A 23411-nucleotide genomic window follows, 5' to 3' on the forward strand; every position below is an offset into this window, starting at 1 on the left:
CATTCACACTGCACTAGACCATTACCACATCCCTCTGCACATCAAGGGAATGATAACCAGCTACTTTGGAGGCATCCAGATACGGTTCAAAACAGCCAATTTTACAACTCAGTGGCAAAACCTGGAAAAGGTAATCGTAACTGGATGCACAATCTCCCCCATCCTCTTCATCATGGGTATGAACCTCCTCATAACAGCTGCTGGGAAAGAAGCCAGAGGACCAGCAATGGAATCAGGCATTCGACAACCCCCAATAAGAGGTTACATGGACGATCTCACCGTGACGACCACAACCCATGTGGAGGCGAGATGGGTGCTAACAGTTCTGGACCACATGGCAACATGGTCCAGAATGAAGTTTAAGCCCAAAAAATCAAGGAGCATGGTGATCCGTAAAGGTAAACTGACGAACAGGTTCAAGCTGCAAGTGCAAGGAGAAGTGATTCCATCGATTGAGGAGAACCCTATAAAGTGCCTTGGAAAGTGGTTTGACAGCTCACTTACTGACAGGAACAACATCACCAGTACAGAAAAGCAGACAGAAGAGTGGCTGAGGAGAATTGGAAAATCAGGACTCCCTGGTAAATTTTAAATATGGCTCTACCAATATGGACTGTTACCAAGACTCATGTGGCTGTTGACGGTGTATGACGTCCCTATGACATGCGTAGAAGGAGTGGAGAGAAAGATCAATAAGTACCTCAGAAAATGGCTGGGAATCCCTCCAAGCTTCACATCAGTAGGCCTCTACATAAGATCAGGACAGCTCCAGCTTCCCTTGTCATCCGTGGTGGAGGAATTCAAGGTAGCAAAGTGCAGAGTCTTAATGACATACAGAGACTCCCAGGACGAACAAGTCAGACACGCAGGCGTCACTACAAGATCAGGACGCAAGTGGGCAGCTGACACGTCTGTCGCACAAGCTGAGAGCATGTTGAGGCTACGTGACATCATAGGAAGACAAGGTCTTGGAACTTCCCATGTCCAACAGTGGAGTAAGGCAGAACCCAGGGAAAGAAGAGCTATGATCCAGGAGGAAGTACGAAACCTGGAAGAGGAAGGTCGGAAATAAAGAGCAGTGGAACTAGCGTCCCAGGGAGCCTGGACCAAATGGGACCTCCCCAAGAGAAAGATCACGTGGGCAGATCTATGGAAGCTGGAACCATTCCGCATCTCTTTCTTGCTGAGATCAGTGTATGACACACTCCCGACTCCAACAAACTTGCACAGATGGGGCATGAGAGAGGATCCACTATGCAAGCTTTGCGGACAGAAGGGGACCATGGAGCACATCCTGTCAGGGTGTAAAACAGCACTCACCCAAGGGAGATACAGATGGCGTCATGACAAGGTGCTCATGACACTGGCTAACACCCTGGAGCAGCAGAGATGCAAGAAACGGCAACCACAAGGGAGAACAAGATCAATCCAGTTTGTGAGGGAGGGAGAAAAGCCACCAACCACAGCAACATCAAGGAAGAGCCTATTGCAAATGGCCCGTTCTTGGGACATGAAGGTAGACCTGGGAGGAAGGCTGCAGTTCCCCCAGGTTGTCCAGACAACCCTAAGACCGGATGTGGTGCTGTGGTCTGAAGAGGCAAAGAAGATCATTCTCATAGAACTCACAGTCCCATGGGAAGAAGGGTGCGACCAAGCCTTCGAAAGGAAAAGTGCCAAATACCAGGACCTTTTGAATGAATGCAGGGGAAAAGGATGGCAGGCATGGCTGTTCCCGGTCGAGGTCGGCTGCAGAGGATTCCCTGCCCAGTCGGTATGGAGAATGCTCACAGCCTTGGGAATAACAGGGAAGGAGAGAAAGACAGCAGCTCGCAGGATGGGGGAGGCAGCAGAGAGAGCCTCTTGCTGGTTATGGAGCAGGAGAGACGAGATGAGCTGGAAGCCAGGAGTAGGAGATAGGCAGTGACTTGGCCACCACTGCCGGCCCACCAGCGGTAGGGTGTTATGGTTCAGGGTCGAAACACCCAATGACCGCTGGATACCATCTGATGATATCAAGTCCTCCTGGCCAAGGCTCCATTCACCTAAGGTGAATGAAGAGGAAAGCATCTCCGGATGTAATATAATCATTATGCTTACTCGCTGCGCATATATTTAATAGGTCAGCAGCCAAGAGAAGCTTTTGTAAATTGTAGCCTGTTTTGAAAGGGTTTATTATAATTTTTACACCAAATTATGTCTCAGGAATCATGTGACCTTTTGTACCAAATTATATGTCTCAAGAATCATGTAACCTTAAAATCGATTCTGAATGGAATTGTCACCCCAAGAATCGTAATCACTCACAGCTAGGGATAGTTTGATATCGGCCTCATTGTAAGGAGCATTTTCTCAAAACATTAAGAGGAAACACTGAATTGAAAAAAAGTGTTTTTTTTATTAGAAACATCTTGTATAAAAATGAACATGCTCTACACATCTGTAATCTTTTCTATATATACTTCATAAATATCCAGGCACTGTATTTTTATTTCTTTTTTTAAATGATTTTGTACATAAAGCAAACATGATCAAATCGTTTTGATAACATACATTTACTTGCCACTTAATTTCAACCAGCACTTACATATTCTATTTTTGTAATAGACAGTGTTTTAGAAAAACAACTGAGCTTGTGACAAAAAAAGCATTTCAGTATTTCCATTTACACAAACACAATTCCCACAAATGTTACTTTGTCCAAATGGTTGACAAAAAAACATATTTCAACCTTGTTCAAGCTGAGATCTGCAAGAATTATTGATTAAACAAACAAAGATGGTTATTTATAATTCTCTGCAGTACAGTAGTTGTCCTCTTAGACGTCACACCTGAATATCAAATTGTTCACATGACTTAATTTTTTTGACATGCAACATACAGTACATATTCTGCATTGCTGAGGATATGATTTAATGTGACAAATTCCAGGTTGCTCTTTTTCACGAGGAATACCGAGGGAGAACTTCAGAGACAAAAGACAAGAATGGGGTTTACACATTTATATTTTGTACACTGAGCGCTTCCTCGTGTTTGTACATGGACATCAAATGGTAAATGCACAAAATTAATGCGATGACCCTTATTTATGTAGTTGAACAAATGCCTCAGTTTTAAAGCGGAACTGCACATTTTTGGGAATTTTGCCTATCGTTCACAATCATTATGATGTATTTTTTTATTTAATGCAATATTCGTAAATTCGCAAGTCTGCTTACAGTGAAGCCAATGGAAGGTCCTCTATTCCGCCCATAAACCCCAATAAAAAAACATCTAAAAAGCGCCAACAATATCCCATTTACATTTCCTGACTTGAATATTAACAAAGTATTAGTGATATTGTTTTTATAAGCGCTAACGCAGACAAACTATTTGTAGCTTGTGTGCCAATGTTGACATGATCAACTGATGAGCTGCTTTCTTGTTTCCATGCTCGTCACACCTTATTGTGGATCATAAAGCATGCATCTCACCTGGATAATAAAAGAACGAGGACATATTCCAACAAGTTTGTACACTTTGACAGCCAAGTTAGAACCGGTAATAGCGAGAACGGCATGACAAGACGTTGGGTTCCACTACCCTTATCTTCAGGAGGATTATGAGTGATTCTTCATCTAAACGGGAATATATGAACATCCTATCAGTCGGCATCCTAATGACAGCAAACATTGTACAGTAAGTGATGTTTTATTATGTTTGTTGGCTCCCATAAAGTCTACAGTGAGTAGAAATCAGTGATGTTTAAAAAAAAAGACAACATTGTGATGCGTTTTTTAAATTAATGCGCCGCGTATGCTTAAAATCAGCAAAATATGTAAATATTATAAATGTGCCTGTTACTACCCAACATATATATTTACATGTATATAAAACCTTAATAAAAGGTGTTTTATTATTTTTTAAGCACTTTATAGGCGTAATAAGCATACTTTCGATCGCATTTATTTAATATTTAAAATGCATTTAAAAAAAAACATCCGTCACCATGTCTTTTATAATGATTGTGAACAATCCATCCATCCATTTTCTACCGTTTGTCCCTTTTGGTGTTGCGGGGGGTGCTGGAGCCTATCTCAGCTGCATTGGGGCGGAAGGCAGGATACACCCTGGACAAGTCGCCACCTCATCACAGGGCCAACACAGATAGACAGACAACATTCACACTCACATTCACACACTCGGGCCAATTTAAAGTTAAAGTACCAATGATTGTCACACACACACTAGGTGTGGCGAAATTATTCTCTGCATTTGACCCATCACCCTTGATCACCCCCTGGGAGGTGAGGGGAGCAGTGGGCAGCAGCGGTGGCTGCGCCCGGGAATACTTTTTGGTGATTTAACCCCCAAGTCCAACCCTTGATGCTGAGTGCCAAGCAGGGAGGTAATGGGTCCCATTTTTATAGTCTTTGGTATGACTCGGCCGGGGTTTGAACTCACAACCTACCAATCTCAGGGCGGACACTCTAATCACTAGTGTTGCCAATTAACCTATCCCCAGGTCTTTGGAGGTGGGAGGAAGCCGGAGTACCCGGCGTGAACACACACAGTCATGGGGAAAACATGCAAACTCCACACAGAAGGACCACGAGCCCGGGGATCGAACCCAGGACCTTCGTATTGTGAGGCATGTACACTAACCCCTGTGACACCGAGCTGATATTTTACCCCTCTGGCAAATTCAGCAACCATATAAAAGTCCTTCTTAATTACAATGGTTGTGAACGATAGGCAAAATTCCAAAAAAGTGCAAGTTTGATGTTTCTATCCAAATGGTGCAGAGGAGCTAAAATGAACAGTTATGTCTGGAATTCTATAATGCTATTCAACGACAACAACAAATGCAACTGTTACTAAAAAACACATTTAAATACAGTGGAGCCTCGATTCACAAACTTAATTGGTTCTTGAACATGGTTCGTAGACTGAACAGTTTGGATACTGAAGCAGAGATCCACATAAGAAACAATGTAAACATGAATAGTTGGTTCGCGCCTCAACAAAAGTCCATATTTTGGTAAAAAAAAATTAAACACTTTGAAGACACTAGAGTGTATATACACTGTATATATAGCAAACTAACATAACAAGGGGGTAATGGCTCAACAATCTCTTTTTTTATCCAAACAAGACTACAAGCAGCAAGCATAACTGTCAACGCATGCACACGCACGAAAGTCCCTTTGCCTTTAGTCTTCTCCAAAACGATAATCTTTTTTTATCTCGTATCGTCGTTGGTGAATATTTGCGGCATTTTCTGAAAACATTTTTGGAGTGGTAAGTGAGCACTGGCTTCACCTTACAGTCACTGCTACTGTTAGCACAAACTAGCAGTTGGGGGTGATCTTTCATCGGCCTGTTCTTGTTTAAAATGTTTCCAACCACCCGCGGCGAGCCATAAATTCTTCTTCTGTGATGGTTCCAGCATGATCCCTTTTGGACATCAAGTCGCCATATAAATGGCAAGACTTCTCGCAAATGATAGCCTCACAAATGCTATCACCTGCTAGCTGCTTTTCATCTATTCACGTGACCAACTGTTATTCGACCGGCTTTTGCGTTTTCTCTACGTCCTTGCGAAGATATTTTACCCCTTTGGCAAAGTCAGCAACCATATAAAAATCATTCTTAATTACAGTGGTTCCAATTGGGAACGTGTTTCTTCCATATTTCTGATACGAATCAGCAATGTGTGTGCCACTGCCGTACTCATACTTGCCAACCTTGAGACCTCCGATTTCGGGAGGTGGGGTGTGGGGTGTGTGGTAGGGGGGTGGGGCGGGGGCGTGGTTGGGGCGTGGTTAAGAGGGGAGGAGTATATTTACAGCTAGAATTCACCAAGTCAAGTATTTCAAATATATATATATATATATATATATATCTACATCCTGAAAATACTTCAAACTTGCATAAATAAATCTTAAGGAATATAACATAACTTGGCTTCTGAGAGCTTCAAAATGTAATGAATAAAATGCTAAAGTTGTTGATAAACAAGCAATTATTTTAATAATTAAATATGGTCATTTTAAATGAATTATTATGATCATTTAAAATTAATTATTTCAAATATGTTTATTTTAATGTATAATTCTATGGCTGGATGTAATAAGGAGTCAGAAAAAATACAAATAAAAATACATTTAATTTTGATGTTTTTAGCAAAATATAGTAAAAATGTATTTATTATTATTATTTTTTTAATTAATAAGTATATTTATTTTTAGGTAAGATAAACATAATAATACTGTAACAAACAGTTCAGGGTGTCCCAAGTTACCGGAGTGTGTTAGATAAGGAGGAGGAGTTTTGTCCCTCCAGAGTTGCCGTAGGGCTGTGACGTAGGGTGTGTGTGGTTGTGGAAGAAGGTTTGTGAAGTTTACATTAAAGAAGCGGTGGCTACCGAACCTGCTCTAACGTCTCCCGTTTATTATTTTCTTATATAAGTACACTGTATAGGCGAACCCAGGACACTCGGCTACAATACAATTTATCTCTAGTCTGGATTATTTAGTTCTTGTCACCCTGTTGTCCTCCCATCTGTTCTCCAAGGATGGCTCCATGAGCTGGGCAAACGCCTGGAGATGCCCTACGTCAACAACACCATCGGCGGCCCGTCGGTGCGCAGCTCGTACATCGCCGCCCTCTACTTCACCCTCAGCAGCCTGACCAGCGTCGGCTTTGGCAATGTGTGCGCCAACACGGACGCCGAGAAGATCTTCTCCATCTGCACCATGCTCATCGGCGGTATGCCGGACGCCTCGTATGGAATAACGTGATTGGGCAGGCACGCTGTTTATATCGTGGGAAAGCGGACGTGAAAAAAGGCTGTCCTCACTCAGGTCCGCATGGAGCTGGAGGGGGCGTGGCCTCCAGCTCCGGCTGAAAATCGGGAGATTTTCGGGAGAATATTTGTCCCGGGAGGTTTCCGGGAGAGCCGCTGAATTTCGGGAGTCTCCCGGAAAATTCGGGAGGGTTGGCAAGTATGGCCGTACTGCTCGCAAACAGTCATTTTTAAGTCCACAGCAAATCCCTCCTTCTTTCCAGGCTGGTTTGTTGGCTTTTTGGAGCCACATTGAATAAACAAAATAGATAGAACTTGGTGAGTGGCGAGAAAAGAAACACGCACTTAAGCACTAAGAACTGACTACTGGATAATGACTGTGTAAACAGGATGTGATGTAGGGGGCCCCACCTCTTCAAAATGGCTGCACCCGTGAGTACAGGAAGTGATGTCATCAACATGGCAGCGCCCTAAGGCTTCCAGCGGCACGCAAGATCAATGAATGAATCTAGTATTCCTACGCCGAGACACGTTTCGCACACAGAGGCATATTTGGCGCGATGTAAAGGTTCTTTAAATGAAAAGGTTGTAAATCAAGGCGTTCATAAATCGAGGTTCCACTGTACTTACCTTGCTACATTTAAAATACACGTTGACATGGACCACCTTTGATCCGACAAATTTTGATTTGTGCATAATAAATAAGGCTCAAAGTCTGGATGCTTAAGTAAAACTCCAATTCCTCAGGTTATATAAACATAACAGCTAGTTTTAGTTGGTCACCTTGTTGTGTTTATATATCAGATATTTGCTCATGGTCCCCAATATGACCCGCAACCATGACAAATGTTGCATTCCATGGACAACACAACACACAGTACAAGGGATGCTCCCACAAGCATGCTTTAGGACTGTACACTAGGTTTGCCAAATGTTGTCATTGACATAAATATGGAACACCAAAAGGAAATTAAAAAAACTAACCATAATGGACGACAGCTTTGTTGTTGTCAGATCCAAGTGTGGATGTTTCATGTTGCAATACTCAATGAACTCTTGTAAGGCATGTACAGATTGAAGAGTACTGCAGTTAACAACTTGATTAATTCCTTTTTTTGTTGAAATTAGTCAAGAGAGGACTTAAATGTGGGCTATACACTCAATAGGGAGAACCCAACCTGCATTTGGAAACAAACACAGCCCAACTTTTAAAAGTCTCAGACGGAATGTAAGGGAAAATGAATCCAGTCTTCTTTTCTTTTTTTATCCCCTGCATTCAACTCATTTCTGATAAATGCGGCATTTTATAATTTAAAAAAATATGACATCCTTTCATTCCTGATTTTTCTCTCTGCCGCAGTAGCTCATCCGGAATCTCTCATTCAGCGTTATCGCCCGGAATCAGGGGATTTCTTCTCAGGCGGCCCCACGCTCAACTGCTTCTCAGATGGCATGGTTGCTGTAGCTTATGTACGTCTGCTTGGAGGCCAACGCTGTAATGAGAAGAAGAAAACAGTTACAAATACTCACTTGGCGCAAGGCAAACGGGCGTGAAACTGAGCGCACATGTGGATGTGGAGATTGATGAGAAGCTCTATTTATGACTTTGTCCAATGGAGTGCAGGTGCAACCAATTGAAATGCTTTCCTCATCTCCACCACTGCACACATCTAAAGAGGCATTGAAACTACAATTGTCACGTTATTGTACGTGCAAACTCCTGCCTGCCTTTTCATTACATTTTCCCAGCATACACTTTTGCATCTCTAGGTTGATCACACAATATATGCAAAACATGCAAAATGTACATGGGGTTATCCAATGTGTTAAATGAAGTGTATTAGCTGTTAAGATTGCATGTCATCCCAATTGACACTGTAAGTGTCTTCATAAATGCTTGATAGTGGGACTGACATGACTTAACTGTTTCATGCAATCACATGTGACCTGGGAGTAAAAATAGATAAAATCCAGTTTAAAGTGTCCCACAACAAACTGTCCCCAGCGCGCATGCTTGGTGGCGGCAATCACGGCACCACTTGGTCCATGCAGCTGATTGAATTTAATATGTCAGAATCCAATCAGAAAACAGCTGAGCTCCAGCTTCAGGCGAGAGGTGTCATTGAGGAGGCAATGTGATGCTAGCACTGTGTTTGTCGCCATTTCATCCAAAGCATATTTTCCAAGGGGAGCACTGATAAATGTAACTTATTTAAATATTTATGTGCCGTGAGGTCAATATAAAGAATAGATGGCCCTGAAAGAATTGGAGCTGGCAGACCCATCTGTCTTTTACAGTTTATTCCTCTTGTAGTGCTGGTAACACACATTTCTCCTCTTATCAATAGAAAAGAGACAATTGCAAAAGACACATAGCTCTCCAGTGCATCCTGAACTCAGACGGACCTGTGTCACGTTTACACATCAACAAGCATTTAACTGTGCTGGATAAACATTTGGAAGCATTGTGCACCGATACAGGTCCAAGGTGCGGTCATCATTCGTGTGCCTTGTGCATGTTTCGAGCATCTGTGTGTACACAATAGTGATGGTGAACATCAGCATAAAAGTGGTAATAAGTGATGAAAAGTCCTCCAGGTTACCTGAGAGTCTAAAGTCCCTCACAAGGCTCCCCTCCCTCCACACAGTCTGACACAGACATAAAGAGCAGGTTTTAGCTTCTCAGTTCATTGTGCGAGTTAGCGTGTGTGCGATGTTTTGTGAGAAGAGAAGGAATTATTACACTCTGAGGTTGAGTCAGAGCTGTAAGTGTGGGCGTAAAGGGGCGTTCATACGTCGCCAGTTTAGATGGCGCTTCGGCAATTTGTTGTGCTTCGCCAAAGACCTTGTCATGCGTCACTCATCCTCCATAAATTCTGAGAACCGCGGCAACTCCTTTGAAATGGACGATGTTCAAAATTCCTTTCACCGTATAAAGAACGGCAGCCCCCATGTTTGCACTGCAGGTTCCGTGATAATACCATGTTCACGCCACCATCATTACAGTCACATTCTCATCCCAGACCTTCACGATGTGAACACGGTAACTACACTGAAGTGGCGGAGTTAACATGTGGGTTGATGCCAACTAGAGAGTAAAGGATGCTTTTCTAATCACTTTGAGTTATCATAATAAAAAATCTAAACTTACTTTTGCTGTATTTCTTAAATGTTGTTTCTCAGACCACATACTCCACTAGGTAGGTACCGGGTGCTCCTCTTTGGCTGACATTGCCTCTATAGACATGCCATGTCGGGTAAAGTGGCATTGTTCCGGGCTTCAGGGATGTATCTGAGGGTGTTCTTGCCCAGAAGTAGCTGAGCACGGTCGATATCTCGTGCACAATTACCTTTGCTGCCTTTCGGGGAGATCTGTGGTATTGAAACGTGATGAGTGTAACAGTGGCGAGGAGGCATGATGATGCGCAGATTGTTCTTCCGAGATGCAGCAGGAACTCCAGAGACAGCGTGCAGGTAGGAAATTATTTATTCCCATAAATCATAAAACAAAGACAGGAACGAACAAAAAGAAGCATGCCTAACACAAGGAAAGCTAGCAGAATAGCTCACAAGGAACACACTAAGACGGGACTTAGCGTAAGACACACGCAGGGAACTAGAAAACATCCAACGTAGCAGTTGTGTAAAGCAAACAAAAGCACCAGACTGAGTGAGGGGAAAAGGCAGGACTAAATAACTCTCTGATTAGTGCTCAGGAACAGGTGAGTGTCCCGAACACTAATCAGAGGCAGGTGAAAACAATCAGCACCCATGACAACCAAGAAACACAAAACAGGGGTGCTGAAACACAACTTAAACCACAAGTGAATAAAAACCCAAAATAAACTATGATCCGGGCAACAGATCATAACAATGAGGACGTAGTCAGACCATGTTTTAAGGCTTTCCGCCATCGTTAGGACACAGTTCAAATGTAATTCGGCAATGTGTGCGCGCACCTCAAGGCTTTTTAGTCCCAGTACATTCCATTATGTTCTAGGGGTGTCTTAGAAAAGTCGACTAAGTCACGATTCGATTTGAAGGAGTCTGACTCGACTATCAACCTTGCAGTTGAATAATCGGACATTGACCCGTCTATGGGAGGTAAATTGAATACCCGAAGACCCATGTGTACAGCGCCTGTCTTGGGAGGATGTTCCAAGAAGGAGGACTCGCCAACGCAGCTTACCTCGGGTGGGGAGAAACTCGCTATGGACACATATAGCTTTGACCAGTTCGCTCAAGCAGGCCTCCCTCACTGCTCTCTTCTGGCAATGGTAATAATTATCCTTTCTGCTTGTTTACCTACAGAAACCTTGTTACGATTTTTAGGGTTGTCCAAATATTTTGCCTCCAAGGGCCAATGTGAAACCGTGCCAAAGCCCACAGGCCAAACACTTTGATTTTAAGCGTACAGCAGCACTATGAGTGAGACGTTTAGTCCCATACCGTCATATATAATAAGGTAGTGGAGTCTTATCACTTTTGATAGATGCCACCAGGTTAGCCTCATCATCAATGATTGTGTGAACTTGAAAGAGGTCAGTATGAATATATATTACATTTGGGAAGCCACCCTTTTGCTGGCCAAATGTGGTGTTTCCTATACAGCAGGGGTCGGGAACCTTTATGGCTGAGAGAGCCATGAAAGCCAAATATTTTAAAATGTATTTCCGTGAGAGCCATATAGTATTTTTTTAACACTGAATACAACTAAATGTGTGCATTTTTAAGTAACACCAAAATTTTTAGAGTATAATAAGTCTCTTATTCTTTTTAATAACATTGTTATTCTGAAGTTAACCAATAATAAATAAAATACTTCTTACCATTAATGAACAGGTGCGGAAGAAAACGGATTGATGGATTAAAATGCATGAGAATGTTTTATATTTTGAACGTTATTTTTAACACCGTGATTACCAGCGAAATTATTCATTACTTATCGTGTTAAGCAATGTCAGCTAAGATTGATCTGAGAGCCAGATGCAGTCATCAAAAGAGCCACACCTGGCTCTAGAGCCATAGGTTCCCTACCCCTGCTATACAGTGTTCCCTCGTTTAACGCTGGGGTTACGTTCCATATAAAAGCCGCTTTAAGTGAAATCTATGTAGTAGAAGTTTAGTTTTTGTTTTTTTCGTTCATTATTTTTTTTTTTCGTTGACACTATATATTTTTTCATGTACAGGATGTTTTTTTTTTTTCATTTACTGTGCATGTTTTTTCGTTTACAGGTTGTTTTTTTAATTTATTATATATTTTTTTTGTTTACAGTACTGTACAGTATATGCATGCTCGCATCAAACAATTTTGTAAATTAGGCAAGCTGAACGCATTCAGTACTGTACGGGACACACGGCATGAAGAAGATTGATTGACAATGGTCTACAGTTCATTAGCGAATCAGGACGCAGAACACAATGCGCATTCATACGCTGTAAAAAAAAAAAAAGCATGCGACACTATAAAAAATTACACACACACAAATAAATCTGTGTAACTGCGAGGCCGCATAAAGTGAACCGTGTTGTAGCGAGGGAACACTGTATATTCAAATGTCATCGTCTTTTCTCACTCTGCTGGAGTTGAGGACCTCACTAAAGCTTCCAATCTCAACCGTGTTTATTTGTTTGAGTGTTTTAGCCTTTTTGAGGTGAAAAAAAAGTCGCAAATGAGGTCTATTTATTTGTGGGATTCCAATTAACTAATTAAAAAGCTTTCAGTCCACTACGTACAAAACAAATCAGTTCCAACTTTCAAAATCCCTAGTCATAGACAGCCCTTCATTTCATGTAGTGTATAGTCAAGTTTGTCAGTGTCTAAATCAGGACTTGGGAGTATTTATACACGGAGGCTTCGTTTAATCCTTTTCTCACAAGGAGACTGTCTATTCATACACTTTATCTCGGTAATTGAAGGAAAGAAATCCTCTTTGGCAGCACTACTGGTCTCTTTAATCTCTTTCAAAATCAGACAAGTGTGAGCACCCTGTCATTTCCACTGAATGGCAAATTCAATGCGACATTTTGCATACAATAGATAAAATACAATATTTAGACCATTGAGAAAGTGAAACATAGAGAAAATACTGCCTGCAATTGTATTACCTCCACCAAGGAGGTTATATGTTTACTTTCATTTTTTGTTACTTAGCATGTTAACATAAAACAAAACAAAAACGTCTTGTTAAGGTTGGCGAGCATAGGTCAAGTTAGAGTTAATTAATGAATGCAATTCTAATTTGCGAAACCACAAAGAACAATTAGATCTTACTTAGTTTAAATGATGTGGTCTATTGAACTGTGCGCTTTGATTTGTGCTGTAATTTGCTGAAAAGAGCACAGCTCCCTCCCCCCATTCTCACCACATTCTACAGAGGCACTATAGAGAGCCTGTTGACCAACAGCATCTCTGTCTGGACTGGAGCCTGCAATGTCTAAGACTGGAAGTCTCTCCAGAGAGTGGTGAGGACGATGGAAAAGATCATCAGGACTCCTCTTCCTCTTATCCAGGAGATCGCAAAAAGCCGCTGCCTGACCAGGGTTCAGAAAATCTGCAAAGACTCCTCCCACCCCCACCAAGGACTGTTTTCACTGCTGGACTCTAGAAAGAGGTTCCGCAGCCTCCGAAGCAGAACCTCCAGGTTCTGTAACAGCTTATTCCCTCAGGCCGTAAGACTCTTGAACGCATCATAATTAAATTATCCCCTCAACTCCCCCCAAAATGGATTAACTCGCTGGAATACAAAAGACGCATGTGAAAAAGTGCAATATATTTATCTGTACAGTAATCTATTTATTTATTTATATATATTTATTTATTTTATATATATATTATATATATTATTTATATATATTTATTTATTTATACATGCACCTTATTGCTTTTTTATCCTGCACTACAATGAGCTTATGTAACGAAATTTCGTTCTTATCTGTGCTGTAAAGTTCAAATTTGAATGACAATAAAAAGGAAGTCTAGTCTAAGTCTAAGTCTAATAGCTTTTTCTCATTGGCACTCATCAAGGGTGGACACTCCCCTTTCCTCTCCCTTATCTCGCCTGCTTGCTTCTTTGTCTTGTCTTGACTTTACTTTCTGGTTGCCTCTTTTTGCACTGCTCTCCAAATCTAAACATTGGAACTATTTACTGTCCTCAATGAAATTGACAAGATCTTGGTTTTTGGGGAACCTGCTTGTCATGACGGAACGATTGTTGCTGGACACACGACGGACTCTGGGGAGAAGAAGGAGTGCCGCGTGCCTGGCAACCCTCTCAGTTGAGGACGTGAAGATATCTACCTATTCAAAATTATGACAGTAGGACATCTGCTGATTGGAGTTAGCGTTGCTCTGGTTTGTCGACAAATTGGAAGTTGCTGGTAGTCCAAAACTACCACAAATGATAGGAGGATGCGGGAAGAACTGTGGACACTCTTGTGATTTGGATATCATCGGACTGTCTGCCCCGCAGGATGAATTTTGAGGACCAGTCAGACAATTTAGAGGGAAAAGTAAATTTTCTTTTCACTCGCATACAAAACATTCTAACTTGGATTGTTTACCTGGCTTCGAGACTCTCCCGAAAGACAGTGCAGCGAGGACACAACAAAATCCCTTCTTGTCTCTCATGGACACACACCTGTTGTTGACTTTGAACTAGCGACCGCACGACATCAAGGCCGCGGAACAAAGACACGCGACAGGTTTACACACACACATGCATCCACAAAAACTATACGCCACACACACATACCCCACCCCTCGTCTAACGCCATTGACGCGAATCCCTTAGGGGTGATGGACGGATGGGCAGCGCCTGAAGATCTGCAGCCTGCCACCGTAGTTCCGACTCCCTCCCCTCTGTTGCAAGTCTCGAGATATATTTGTAATATGTATATGTGCTTTGCTATGGAGGTTTTTTCCCACTATTGTATTTTTTTACTCATCCTTACTCATCCCCCAGCGTTGACCTTTCTCCCATCTTTTATGGTGCGCCTGTTCTGTAACCCTGTACACTGTGTGTTTGTCTAATCTTGAACGGGATAGGTTGGGTCAAATGCAGAGGACACATTTTTAACTTGTGTCTAACTTTTAACTTTAAAGTACCAATGATTGTCACACACACTAGGTGTGGTGAAATGTGTCCTCTGCATTTGACCCAACCCCTTGATCACCCCCTGGGAGGTGAGGGGAGCAGTGGGCAGCAGCGGTACCGCGCCCGAGAATCATTTTTGGTGATTTAAGCAGGGAGGTAATGGGTCCCATTTTTTTATAGTCTTTGGTATGACTCGGCCGGGGTTTGAACCGATCTCAGGGCGGGCACTCTAACCACTAGGCCACTGAGTAGGTTTAACTTTAAGAAGGAATTGTTGTGTTTGTTCATTTGGTTCAAAGAGGTAAACAAACTGACAGGGGTATCATTAAGACCTTTCCTAAATAAATCTTTGTGCAATTGTGACTCAAACCGCAATGATCAATTCCAACATATTTGTTGTGGAAAAAGTTCAGTAAAAAAATAGTTGTGACCTAAGACTTTTGCACATTACAATATTTGTGTAGATCAGTTTGGATTCAGCCCATTTCAGTCACCATTAAACTACACAATGTAGTTTAATACAAACTTCAGATTTACAAGATAACAGCCATCAATAATTAGCAAACAAATAATAATTGATGTGTAATACGCAATAGTATAATCTGCCATTTAAGGCTATCAAAACTAATTTATTTCATTTGGGTTTGCAAGACCGACCTTGTGTTTCCAGACTTTCACAAAGTTCCGACTTGGCCTCCCCGTTGGGCCGTAGACCACCTTTTGGGTTGAACTTGTTGGACATGGTGGCAGCCGTCACCACAGCCTTCAGGCTGCGCTTGCGCTTCGGTACGTTCTGCTCCGGGTGAAAGAGAACCACGTAGACTTTGGGCATGTAAAGCATTCCCAAAGAGACGGACGCACTCAGGCTGACAGAGATGGTCAAGGTTGTTGTCTGGATGTACATCTGCATTATAGAAAAGACAAAACATTATTTGTGGAGGCAAATAATGGTTATGGGTTCAGAGATAAATAACCATTAATCTTTTTTTTTTGTGGGTTTTAGGACGTTCAACACATAGAGGGGACCCTGATGCGGGTTAGTGCATGCAGGCTTCTTATGTCTTTTTGCCTTGAGGGTTTAGACCACAGCATGGGGACTGTTTGCTCGCTAAAGGCCAGTGACAGCTGCAGCTCACAGCTGGGAGGCCAATACATAGCTACAGGCGACAAAAATGGAGCACGGAAAAACATCTTCCATTTGCCGAAAACTAAGTGATGTTTCATTTCTGATGGGCTCAGTCCATCTCTAATCTGCAATGGAAACTCTTAGTCAGCAGAGGGTTTAAAAAATGCTGGAGGTAAATTGTATTTTTTATTGATATACCTCATCTATCAAGCCTTATTTTGTGAATTAATCTGCATGTATGCACTTTCAGTCAATAAGTCTCCAGCTGATAGTTTAGTAATATCCAAGGACAGTGTTACTTTTCATAGTCTGCAGTTTTATTGAGCTTTTGTAAAATGTTTGACCCGCTTTGCCTTTTGCAATTACAGGATACACAGTGGTGGGTGAAGTCCTTGCAACGAAACTTTGCCTGAGGTTTTTTGTGACATTACATTTTTGAGTCGTTTGGCATGGGATTAGCTCACCATGTCAACAGCTATGTATAAATGATGTGGTACAACAGAACTATGACATATGTTGCCAGTGCAATATTTCTCCTCTCATATGGTCAAGTTATTGTAAATGTAGTCAGAATCATATGAATAATCTAATATCAAACAGGCATTGTTTTTACATTAGGATATGGAGTACAGTAATCTGTTTTTGTCATAGCCTGACTGTGATACACATTCGCCAACCGACAGTAGGTTGAACTACCCAATCTAAATAACTTTATTAAAAAGTATCACTAGACAAAGAAAACTCTCATGTATGGATTCTGTCGCAGGGGTATTAATTCAGGTATCATTACTTTTGTGTAGTTAATGCTGTGGACAGTATGTGTGCTGAAACAAAAACGTATGAGTGAATAAATGTCTGCCAGGTAAGACTTGAAGATAAACTGGGAGTCATGGGTCAAGGTGTTCCATCGACATTCCTCACTGATGGAACGGCAGTGCTGTAATCTCATTAGAAGATTACATATGGCCTAGGGTAAATTCACAACATAGTGCTGACCAGAGTCCCTGTGAAAAAAATACAGACACTTGTCTACTTCCTGCAGCCATTCAACATCAATGTTACCTGACATGCCGTTAGCATTGTCTGTCTGCTCCATGTACACAAAGAATAAACTATTTCATAGACTGAAACTCAGTAAATTATTATTGTAAGATACATCCTCAGATGCACTGGGACACATCCTCAGTGATGTGCCTGAGATCACCGGGGGTTTCGGGTCTTTCAACATCATACCCCCTCCCTCAGGTGACCCAGCCAGGGTTGATCAGACCCCAGCTTGTGTCCCAGTAGCATTGGCCCACAGTTCGCTCCTCCTGATCCAAAGCCATCTAGAGGCTCTCTCTGCTGCCTCCATTGTGGTCTTGATGGCCTTCCTTTTCGCATCACCTGTGATGCCAAGTAGTGTGAACACCTTGCACAGTGAGTGACCAGCAAAGCCTCTATCAACTTTCTTTTTCTATCATTTTCTGTCGGTGTGTGTGTGTGCGTGTGTGTGTGTAGCCGACTTGGCGAAGTAGCACGAGCATACAGTGGCACTTTAAAATTAACACAATACTGAAGCAGGAGTTTTTGATAAAGCCAACGATAACACCAGCCAAGAGCTTTAAAATGTATCAACGTCTTACATTTATCCATGAAAATATGGAGAATCAGGTGATGGTGTGTTTGACAAAAAGAAGCAGCTCACAGAAGATTCTATAAAAGTCTGCAAAGTAAATGCTGTACATTGCTATATAAAACTGCTGTACAGTAGTTGGTTGTAGTATATTGTAGGAATATCACGATCAAAATGATTGGCCTCTGATCACATATAATTTTTTGGGCCTCATATTCAAGCCGATTTCGAGTCCCCCATCTGATACTTTAACAATAGATTGTAGAAGGTGTCACACCTGGGTAAAGTCTTGTCTGGGTTTTGTCTGGTTTCATGTTGTTTTGTCATTTCCTGTTTTATCTTGAAAGGTTAACTCTCCCTCTTGCCCATCCTCCTGTTTCACTGGTCTGATGTCTCTCCTGATCGCCTGATTGTGCCCACCTGTGTCACCCTCCCTCTTGTGTATAAATGTCTCGTCCTCCTCTGGTCCTGTGCCAGAGTGTTTCGTATCGTCTTGTGCGTACCTCCTTTGCCACAGCCTTGTCAACAGCCATTGCCACGTTTTTTGTACATTTGATCCACGGGAGATTCTTTGTTTGTAACCTTTTGTCAGGTAAGATTAGCTTCTTAGCATCGGGTCCGTTGGAGCGCTTTTTGTTGTATTTGTTAGTTTTTGTTCTTAGCCCCTTTTTCCCTCCATAGCCGGAGCGTTTTGAGTTGTTAATATTGTTGTTCGTTTAGTAGTCAGGTTAGATCTGTTTTGATAGCCTGTTTTGTTTCTCCCGTTTTGGACCCCTCCCCTTCTGAGAATAAACAACTGTTTTCAGAAATCCTCTGTGTCCAGAGTCCTAGTCGGGTCGTGACAGAAGGTACAATATTTTATAGCAAGTAACTAAATTAAACACATTAACACATTTTTATAAAGCTTATCTGATTAATTCAAGAATTTGCTAGTATTGTTGTAAATCAGATTTTGTACTAAATGTGTGGTCTTGAATATTGTATTTAGTACAGTACATTACATATTGAATATACAGTACATTTCTTTTTAGACAATGTGGCTTGGAGGATAGAGCGGCCGTTCCAGCAACTTGAGGTTTCCTGGTTCGATCCCCAGCTTCCGTCATCCTAACCACGTCCGTTGTGTCCTTGAGCAAGACAATTCAACCTTGTTCCTGATGAGTCGTGGTTAGGGCCTTGCATAGTAGCGACCGCCATCAGTGTGTGAATGAGTGAATGTGGAAATAGCGCTTTGAGCACCCTGAAGGTAGAAAAGCGCTATACAAGTATAACCCATTTACCATTTGGACAAAGAGACAAAAGCAAAAAATACAATTTGCTCCCATTGATTTTCTTTTGGGTTTTGCCCTCAAAGCCTTTTTGGATCCAACTCCCTGAGTTTGAAAATCAACCAAAACATTTATTTTGTGATAAGAAGTAGAATATAATTGATGTAATCACGTTAGTGTTGTTTATATACTGATACTATACAAGGTACCGAATTTATTCACATTTGGACCCATATTTTGCATTTAAACTTTAGCTTGTGTTGTCCTGCTTGGTGTATGTGTAGCATGCTTAGCCATTTATTTTCTTCTAATACTACAGTAATGATACTTGGAAGAAACTTAAGTTTATTTTCCGCCATGGTAGTGAAAAGGGCCGTAACTACAAATTGACAAATACCGAGGTCAGAAATTGGTGGTCCAAAAGAAGATTTGAAAGGCTGAAATCATGGGTAATTCATTTCCAGAATAACAAAAGATTGCATTGAGGTAGGTCTATCAGGTGTTATATTATCTAACATCGTTGACAATTAGTATGATTTTGTAACAGTCCAGTTTTTTGTTAATATGCTGAAGTTTAGCGTATTAAACAATTTTAACATAATTGAACCACAAACTGTGAACCATACTATATTTTCAACTATGAGCGGAGAACGAACCCACAACCTTCTGTTTGGCAACTGGGTATTGTTTACGGGCGCCACAAGAGCTGCTGGAAGTCTCAGTGGGAAATTTGTTAGCATATTCTTATCAGTGACACAGCACGATGTTGCCAGGGGTATGCTTGGGGTAACATTTAATATGAAGTGCTTTCGCATCCAATACTTTACATTTTAATGTGATTCTTTGCGGAAATCAACTTATTTTTGTCACTTAAAAAAATACTGAGGACATGACCTCGGTTTCCTCAATCGTAGTGAGGATTAGTATTCTAGAAGCATCCTTGGGCTGTGAATAGACAACGCTTTTCAAATTTGAGCCAGTATTCAGGCGAGATATGGACCTTTCTGGAATTCATACATGTCCTGCATGTGTGCAATAAGTACTCTAGAAATGTAAGTGTGTCTGAGTGTAAATCCCTTTTGAAGGAATCTTTCACATGAGTACAATCTTTAGCCGTGGTATCACTGGGACTCATCTGCTATAAAGATTTGCTTGGCTCGGCAGCTCATCAACAAATCACCGATCAGTTATAAAAGGCAAATATTGGCTTCTGTCCGGACATCTCTACATTTTATTGTGTTGTTTTTGATAAAATATTGGTTGTCTAGGAATTAGTTTTTATTATGAAAAAACATGTTACATGTTAACATAGTGGTGGTTTTGGGGGATTCCGTACGGATTCATTGGACTTCAATTCATTTCAATGAAGAACGTTGATTTGAGCTACTTGTACTTTGAGTTGCGAGCTGGGTCCAAAACAAATTCAACTTGTATGTTTTTTACAGTTATAGAGCTTGTCATGCCAACAATTTTTGTTTATTATTCACACTTGACAAAACAGGTGACCCAAGATCTATTTTCTGTCTCCTTCAATCACTACGTTTCTATGCACTAATAGTGTGATTTCTTTAATAGTTGTTTTTTTTTGTATTTTTTACACCTATGTGTGAAGTCCAAGTGTCCATACACTTTGTCTAATGTGACTATTGGTCATACGCCATGTGCCTCCCGTACACTTTAGCGTGCTTAAATTAATTCCTTTTCCGGTTGACCTATGACATCACACGAGTCATCTGCGGATCCTTACAACTTGTTTTACTCTGTAGATTGGTGGAAGGAGTTTTAAATCCGAAGGAAAAGACCGTTCGTGCCCCGACTGATATCCAGAGGAATGTCGCTATTGTTTTGGACTATATTGCCAGTTGTGCAGAAAGTTAATCGGTTTGAAGTGCACAAATGCAAAGTGAAGAGGTTTGTGTACGCTTTATTATTCGCCTTTATAACTGCTTCATTATCTTTCATCTCATTTGTATTTCGTATTTCGTTCGGGAGTCCGAATTAAGCCAGCATTTTACATTTCCTAAGATACCTTCTTAAATAAATCTCTGTTTCTTTTCTTCTACCATTGATGCACTTCAAAATGTTCTGTTCTGTTTAATTTGTGAAGCAAATAAAAAGTACCCTCTTCATGACAATTGTTTTTATTGAATGGTATCTGCTTTCGGCTTGTATCCCGTGCGTCGAGACTGGTGCATGAGCGATACCAAGGGTCCTCTCCGGCGCACACACCCACTCGAAAGATTTGGTTTACATTCGCTCGCATAATCCAGATATGTTAGTTTGACTTTTCAAAAACTGAACACGATCAGATTAAGGTGCCTCCATGGGCTGTAGGAGACTTATTTAGAGCTGAACTGTTTGAGAAATCTGACTAATTTAATGCATGGACACGTACTGAATGTATCCCAATAACAGGCATCTGTTGTGTTTACTATTTTACATTTTCTTCATAAACTATTCTAACATGCTCGGGCTTTTGCAAGACCTTTGCTCTTGAAAATCCTGCTCACTCTACCAAGTGCAAATATAAAACATGTATTATGTACAATGATGAGGCAATTATACTGTTGGTGAAGGGAGGTTTTGTATTAAACGTTCCTAGTCTGAGTCTCTTATACGAATATGTTGAGTCCATGTTAATAATCCAGAAAAGAACTACATACAGTTTAGAATCAAAGACATGTTTGTTTCTGCGTCAATGTCTGCTTTGATTCCCCATTTCCTACTTGAATGACTTGAATAAAACACACATTAAACAAAGTCCAAGCAATCATAAGGCGTTGAGGTGAAGGAATTATCCTCACGAAGGTCTTGCATTCCCCACAGCAAAAGCCCATCGTCTCCTCCTCATGATGAGCAGCAGCTCAACTTACGGCTGACATGTACCACAAACAACAGTCAAGTGGCTATTTCCTTCACAAGGAGGCACACAGGAAATATAAGAACTCCAAGTGGAACGCTGACATCCCACCTGCACAAGTAAATTGAATGCTGACGTTTTGCGGTTTGTAAGTAAGGCAGCACTGGGGAAAATGTAAAAAAAAATACCCACAAGACTCACAAAAGTCACATTTACCTTTTCTGCCGACTGCGAAGTCCCAAAGAAGATGGGAATGAAGGCAAGCCATACGATGCAAGTGGTGTACATGGTGAAGCCGATAGGTTTGGCCTCATTAAAAGTCTCTGGCACCCCTCTGGTCTTGATGGCGTAAACAGTGCAGGTGACCATCAGGAGCATGCTGTAACCCAACAGACAGATGAGGGACAGGTCTGATATGTCGCACTTTAAGACGCCGCGGGCCATATTAGGATTAGCTGTACGCTGGTCCTCGTAATCAATGATGGCTTGTGATGGGTCAACACCAAACCAGATACACACGCCCAGGAGTTGAACGGAAATCAGACTGAATGTGATAACTAACTGTGAGGCCGGGGATATGAATCGAGGGGCGCTGACCGACATCTTGCCCTGTTCAAAAATCCTGTAGATGCGATTAGTCTTTGTGAGGAGTGCTGCGTAACTGATACTCATACCCAAGCCGAGGAAGATCCTGCGCAGTGAGCATATAAACACATCGGGGGCAGAGATCATAAGGAATGTTGTGGCGTAGCACAAGAAGATACCAGTCAGAAGCACATAGCTCAGTTCTCGGCCTGAGGCCTTAACTATGGGTGTGTCATTGTAGCGCACAAAGGTGACAACAACAAACAGCGTTGCCATGATGCCCAGGACGGCAATGAGGACGGGGATGACCGCCCATGGGGAGCTCCACTCCAGTTTGACAATGGGAATAGGAACACAGCCAGTGTGGTTCTTATTGGGCCGAAGGTCAAAGCGACACATCTTGCAGGTGTACGTGTCAGCCTGGTACTGGTAGCCGTCGCAGTTTTCACAGTGCCAACAACATGGAATTCCTTTGACTGTCTTCTTCCGCTGACCAGCTCGGCAAGGTTGGCTGCATATGGAAGATGGCACTTCTTGACTTTCACCTGGCCACTGCATCTCATCCATCTGGAGGGGAATGAACAATCTAGTTAATACTTTTGTTGTATTAGTCATCATTATTCATTTATTAGTTATTGGGAATGGCTGGGATTAAGGAACTACTAAATTGAAGATCCATTTTTATTCAATAGAGGTGTCCAAATCTTTTTGTACAATAAAGATACTAAAACCAATACAATGTAGGTCAATAGATGCTATACTATCTGAACAAAACATACACATCTCTATTTTTGTTTGTGTGTGTAAAGTTCTAATCCAGGACATATTTATTATGCAAATAAAAAAGTAACTGCAGGCCGCAAATGGCCCCCGCGCCACACTTTGGACATCAAGGACATAGGTGATGGAGATTGATGCTGTGACAAAGACATACTTTTTTCCTTAATTCTGTGTCCACCACTAAATACTATAAATCTGTAAGCCTTTTACTTCTCAAATCAGTACTTGTACTTGACAATGCATGAAGATATTGAAGTGATTTTTGTCCCAATATGGTTTTTTTTAAATGTATGGTAT

The 23411-nt window shown here is 41.5% G+C and overlaps 1 protein-coding gene across 1 annotated transcript in view; it reads right to left on the reverse strand.

The window, feature by feature from the left end:
• Window positions 1–6064: 6064 nt before the first annotated feature.
• LOC133622449 (metabotropic glutamate receptor 4-like) overlaps window positions 6065–23411 on the reverse strand; it is a 430106-nt gene continuing 412759 nt past the window's right edge. Inside the window, exons 9-11 of the mRNA XM_061985214.1 lie at window positions 21966–22901; window positions 15538–15784; window positions 6065–8277 (exon numbers count right to left, since the gene is read on the reverse strand). Of these exons, the coding sequence (XP_061841198.1) occupies window positions 8228–8277; window positions 15538–15784; window positions 21966–22901 (1233 nt within the window). The 3' untranslated portion in view covers window positions 6065–8227. The remainder of the gene's footprint in view (window positions 8278–15537; window positions 15785–21965; window positions 22902–23411) is intronic.

This window comes from Nerophis lumbriciformis, linkage group LG01 (assembly GCF_033978685.3).
Source record: "Nerophis lumbriciformis linkage group LG01, RoL_Nlum_v2.1, whole genome shotgun sequence".
Taxonomy (NCBI): domain Eukaryota; kingdom Metazoa; phylum Chordata; class Actinopteri; order Syngnathiformes; family Syngnathidae; genus Nerophis; species Nerophis lumbriciformis.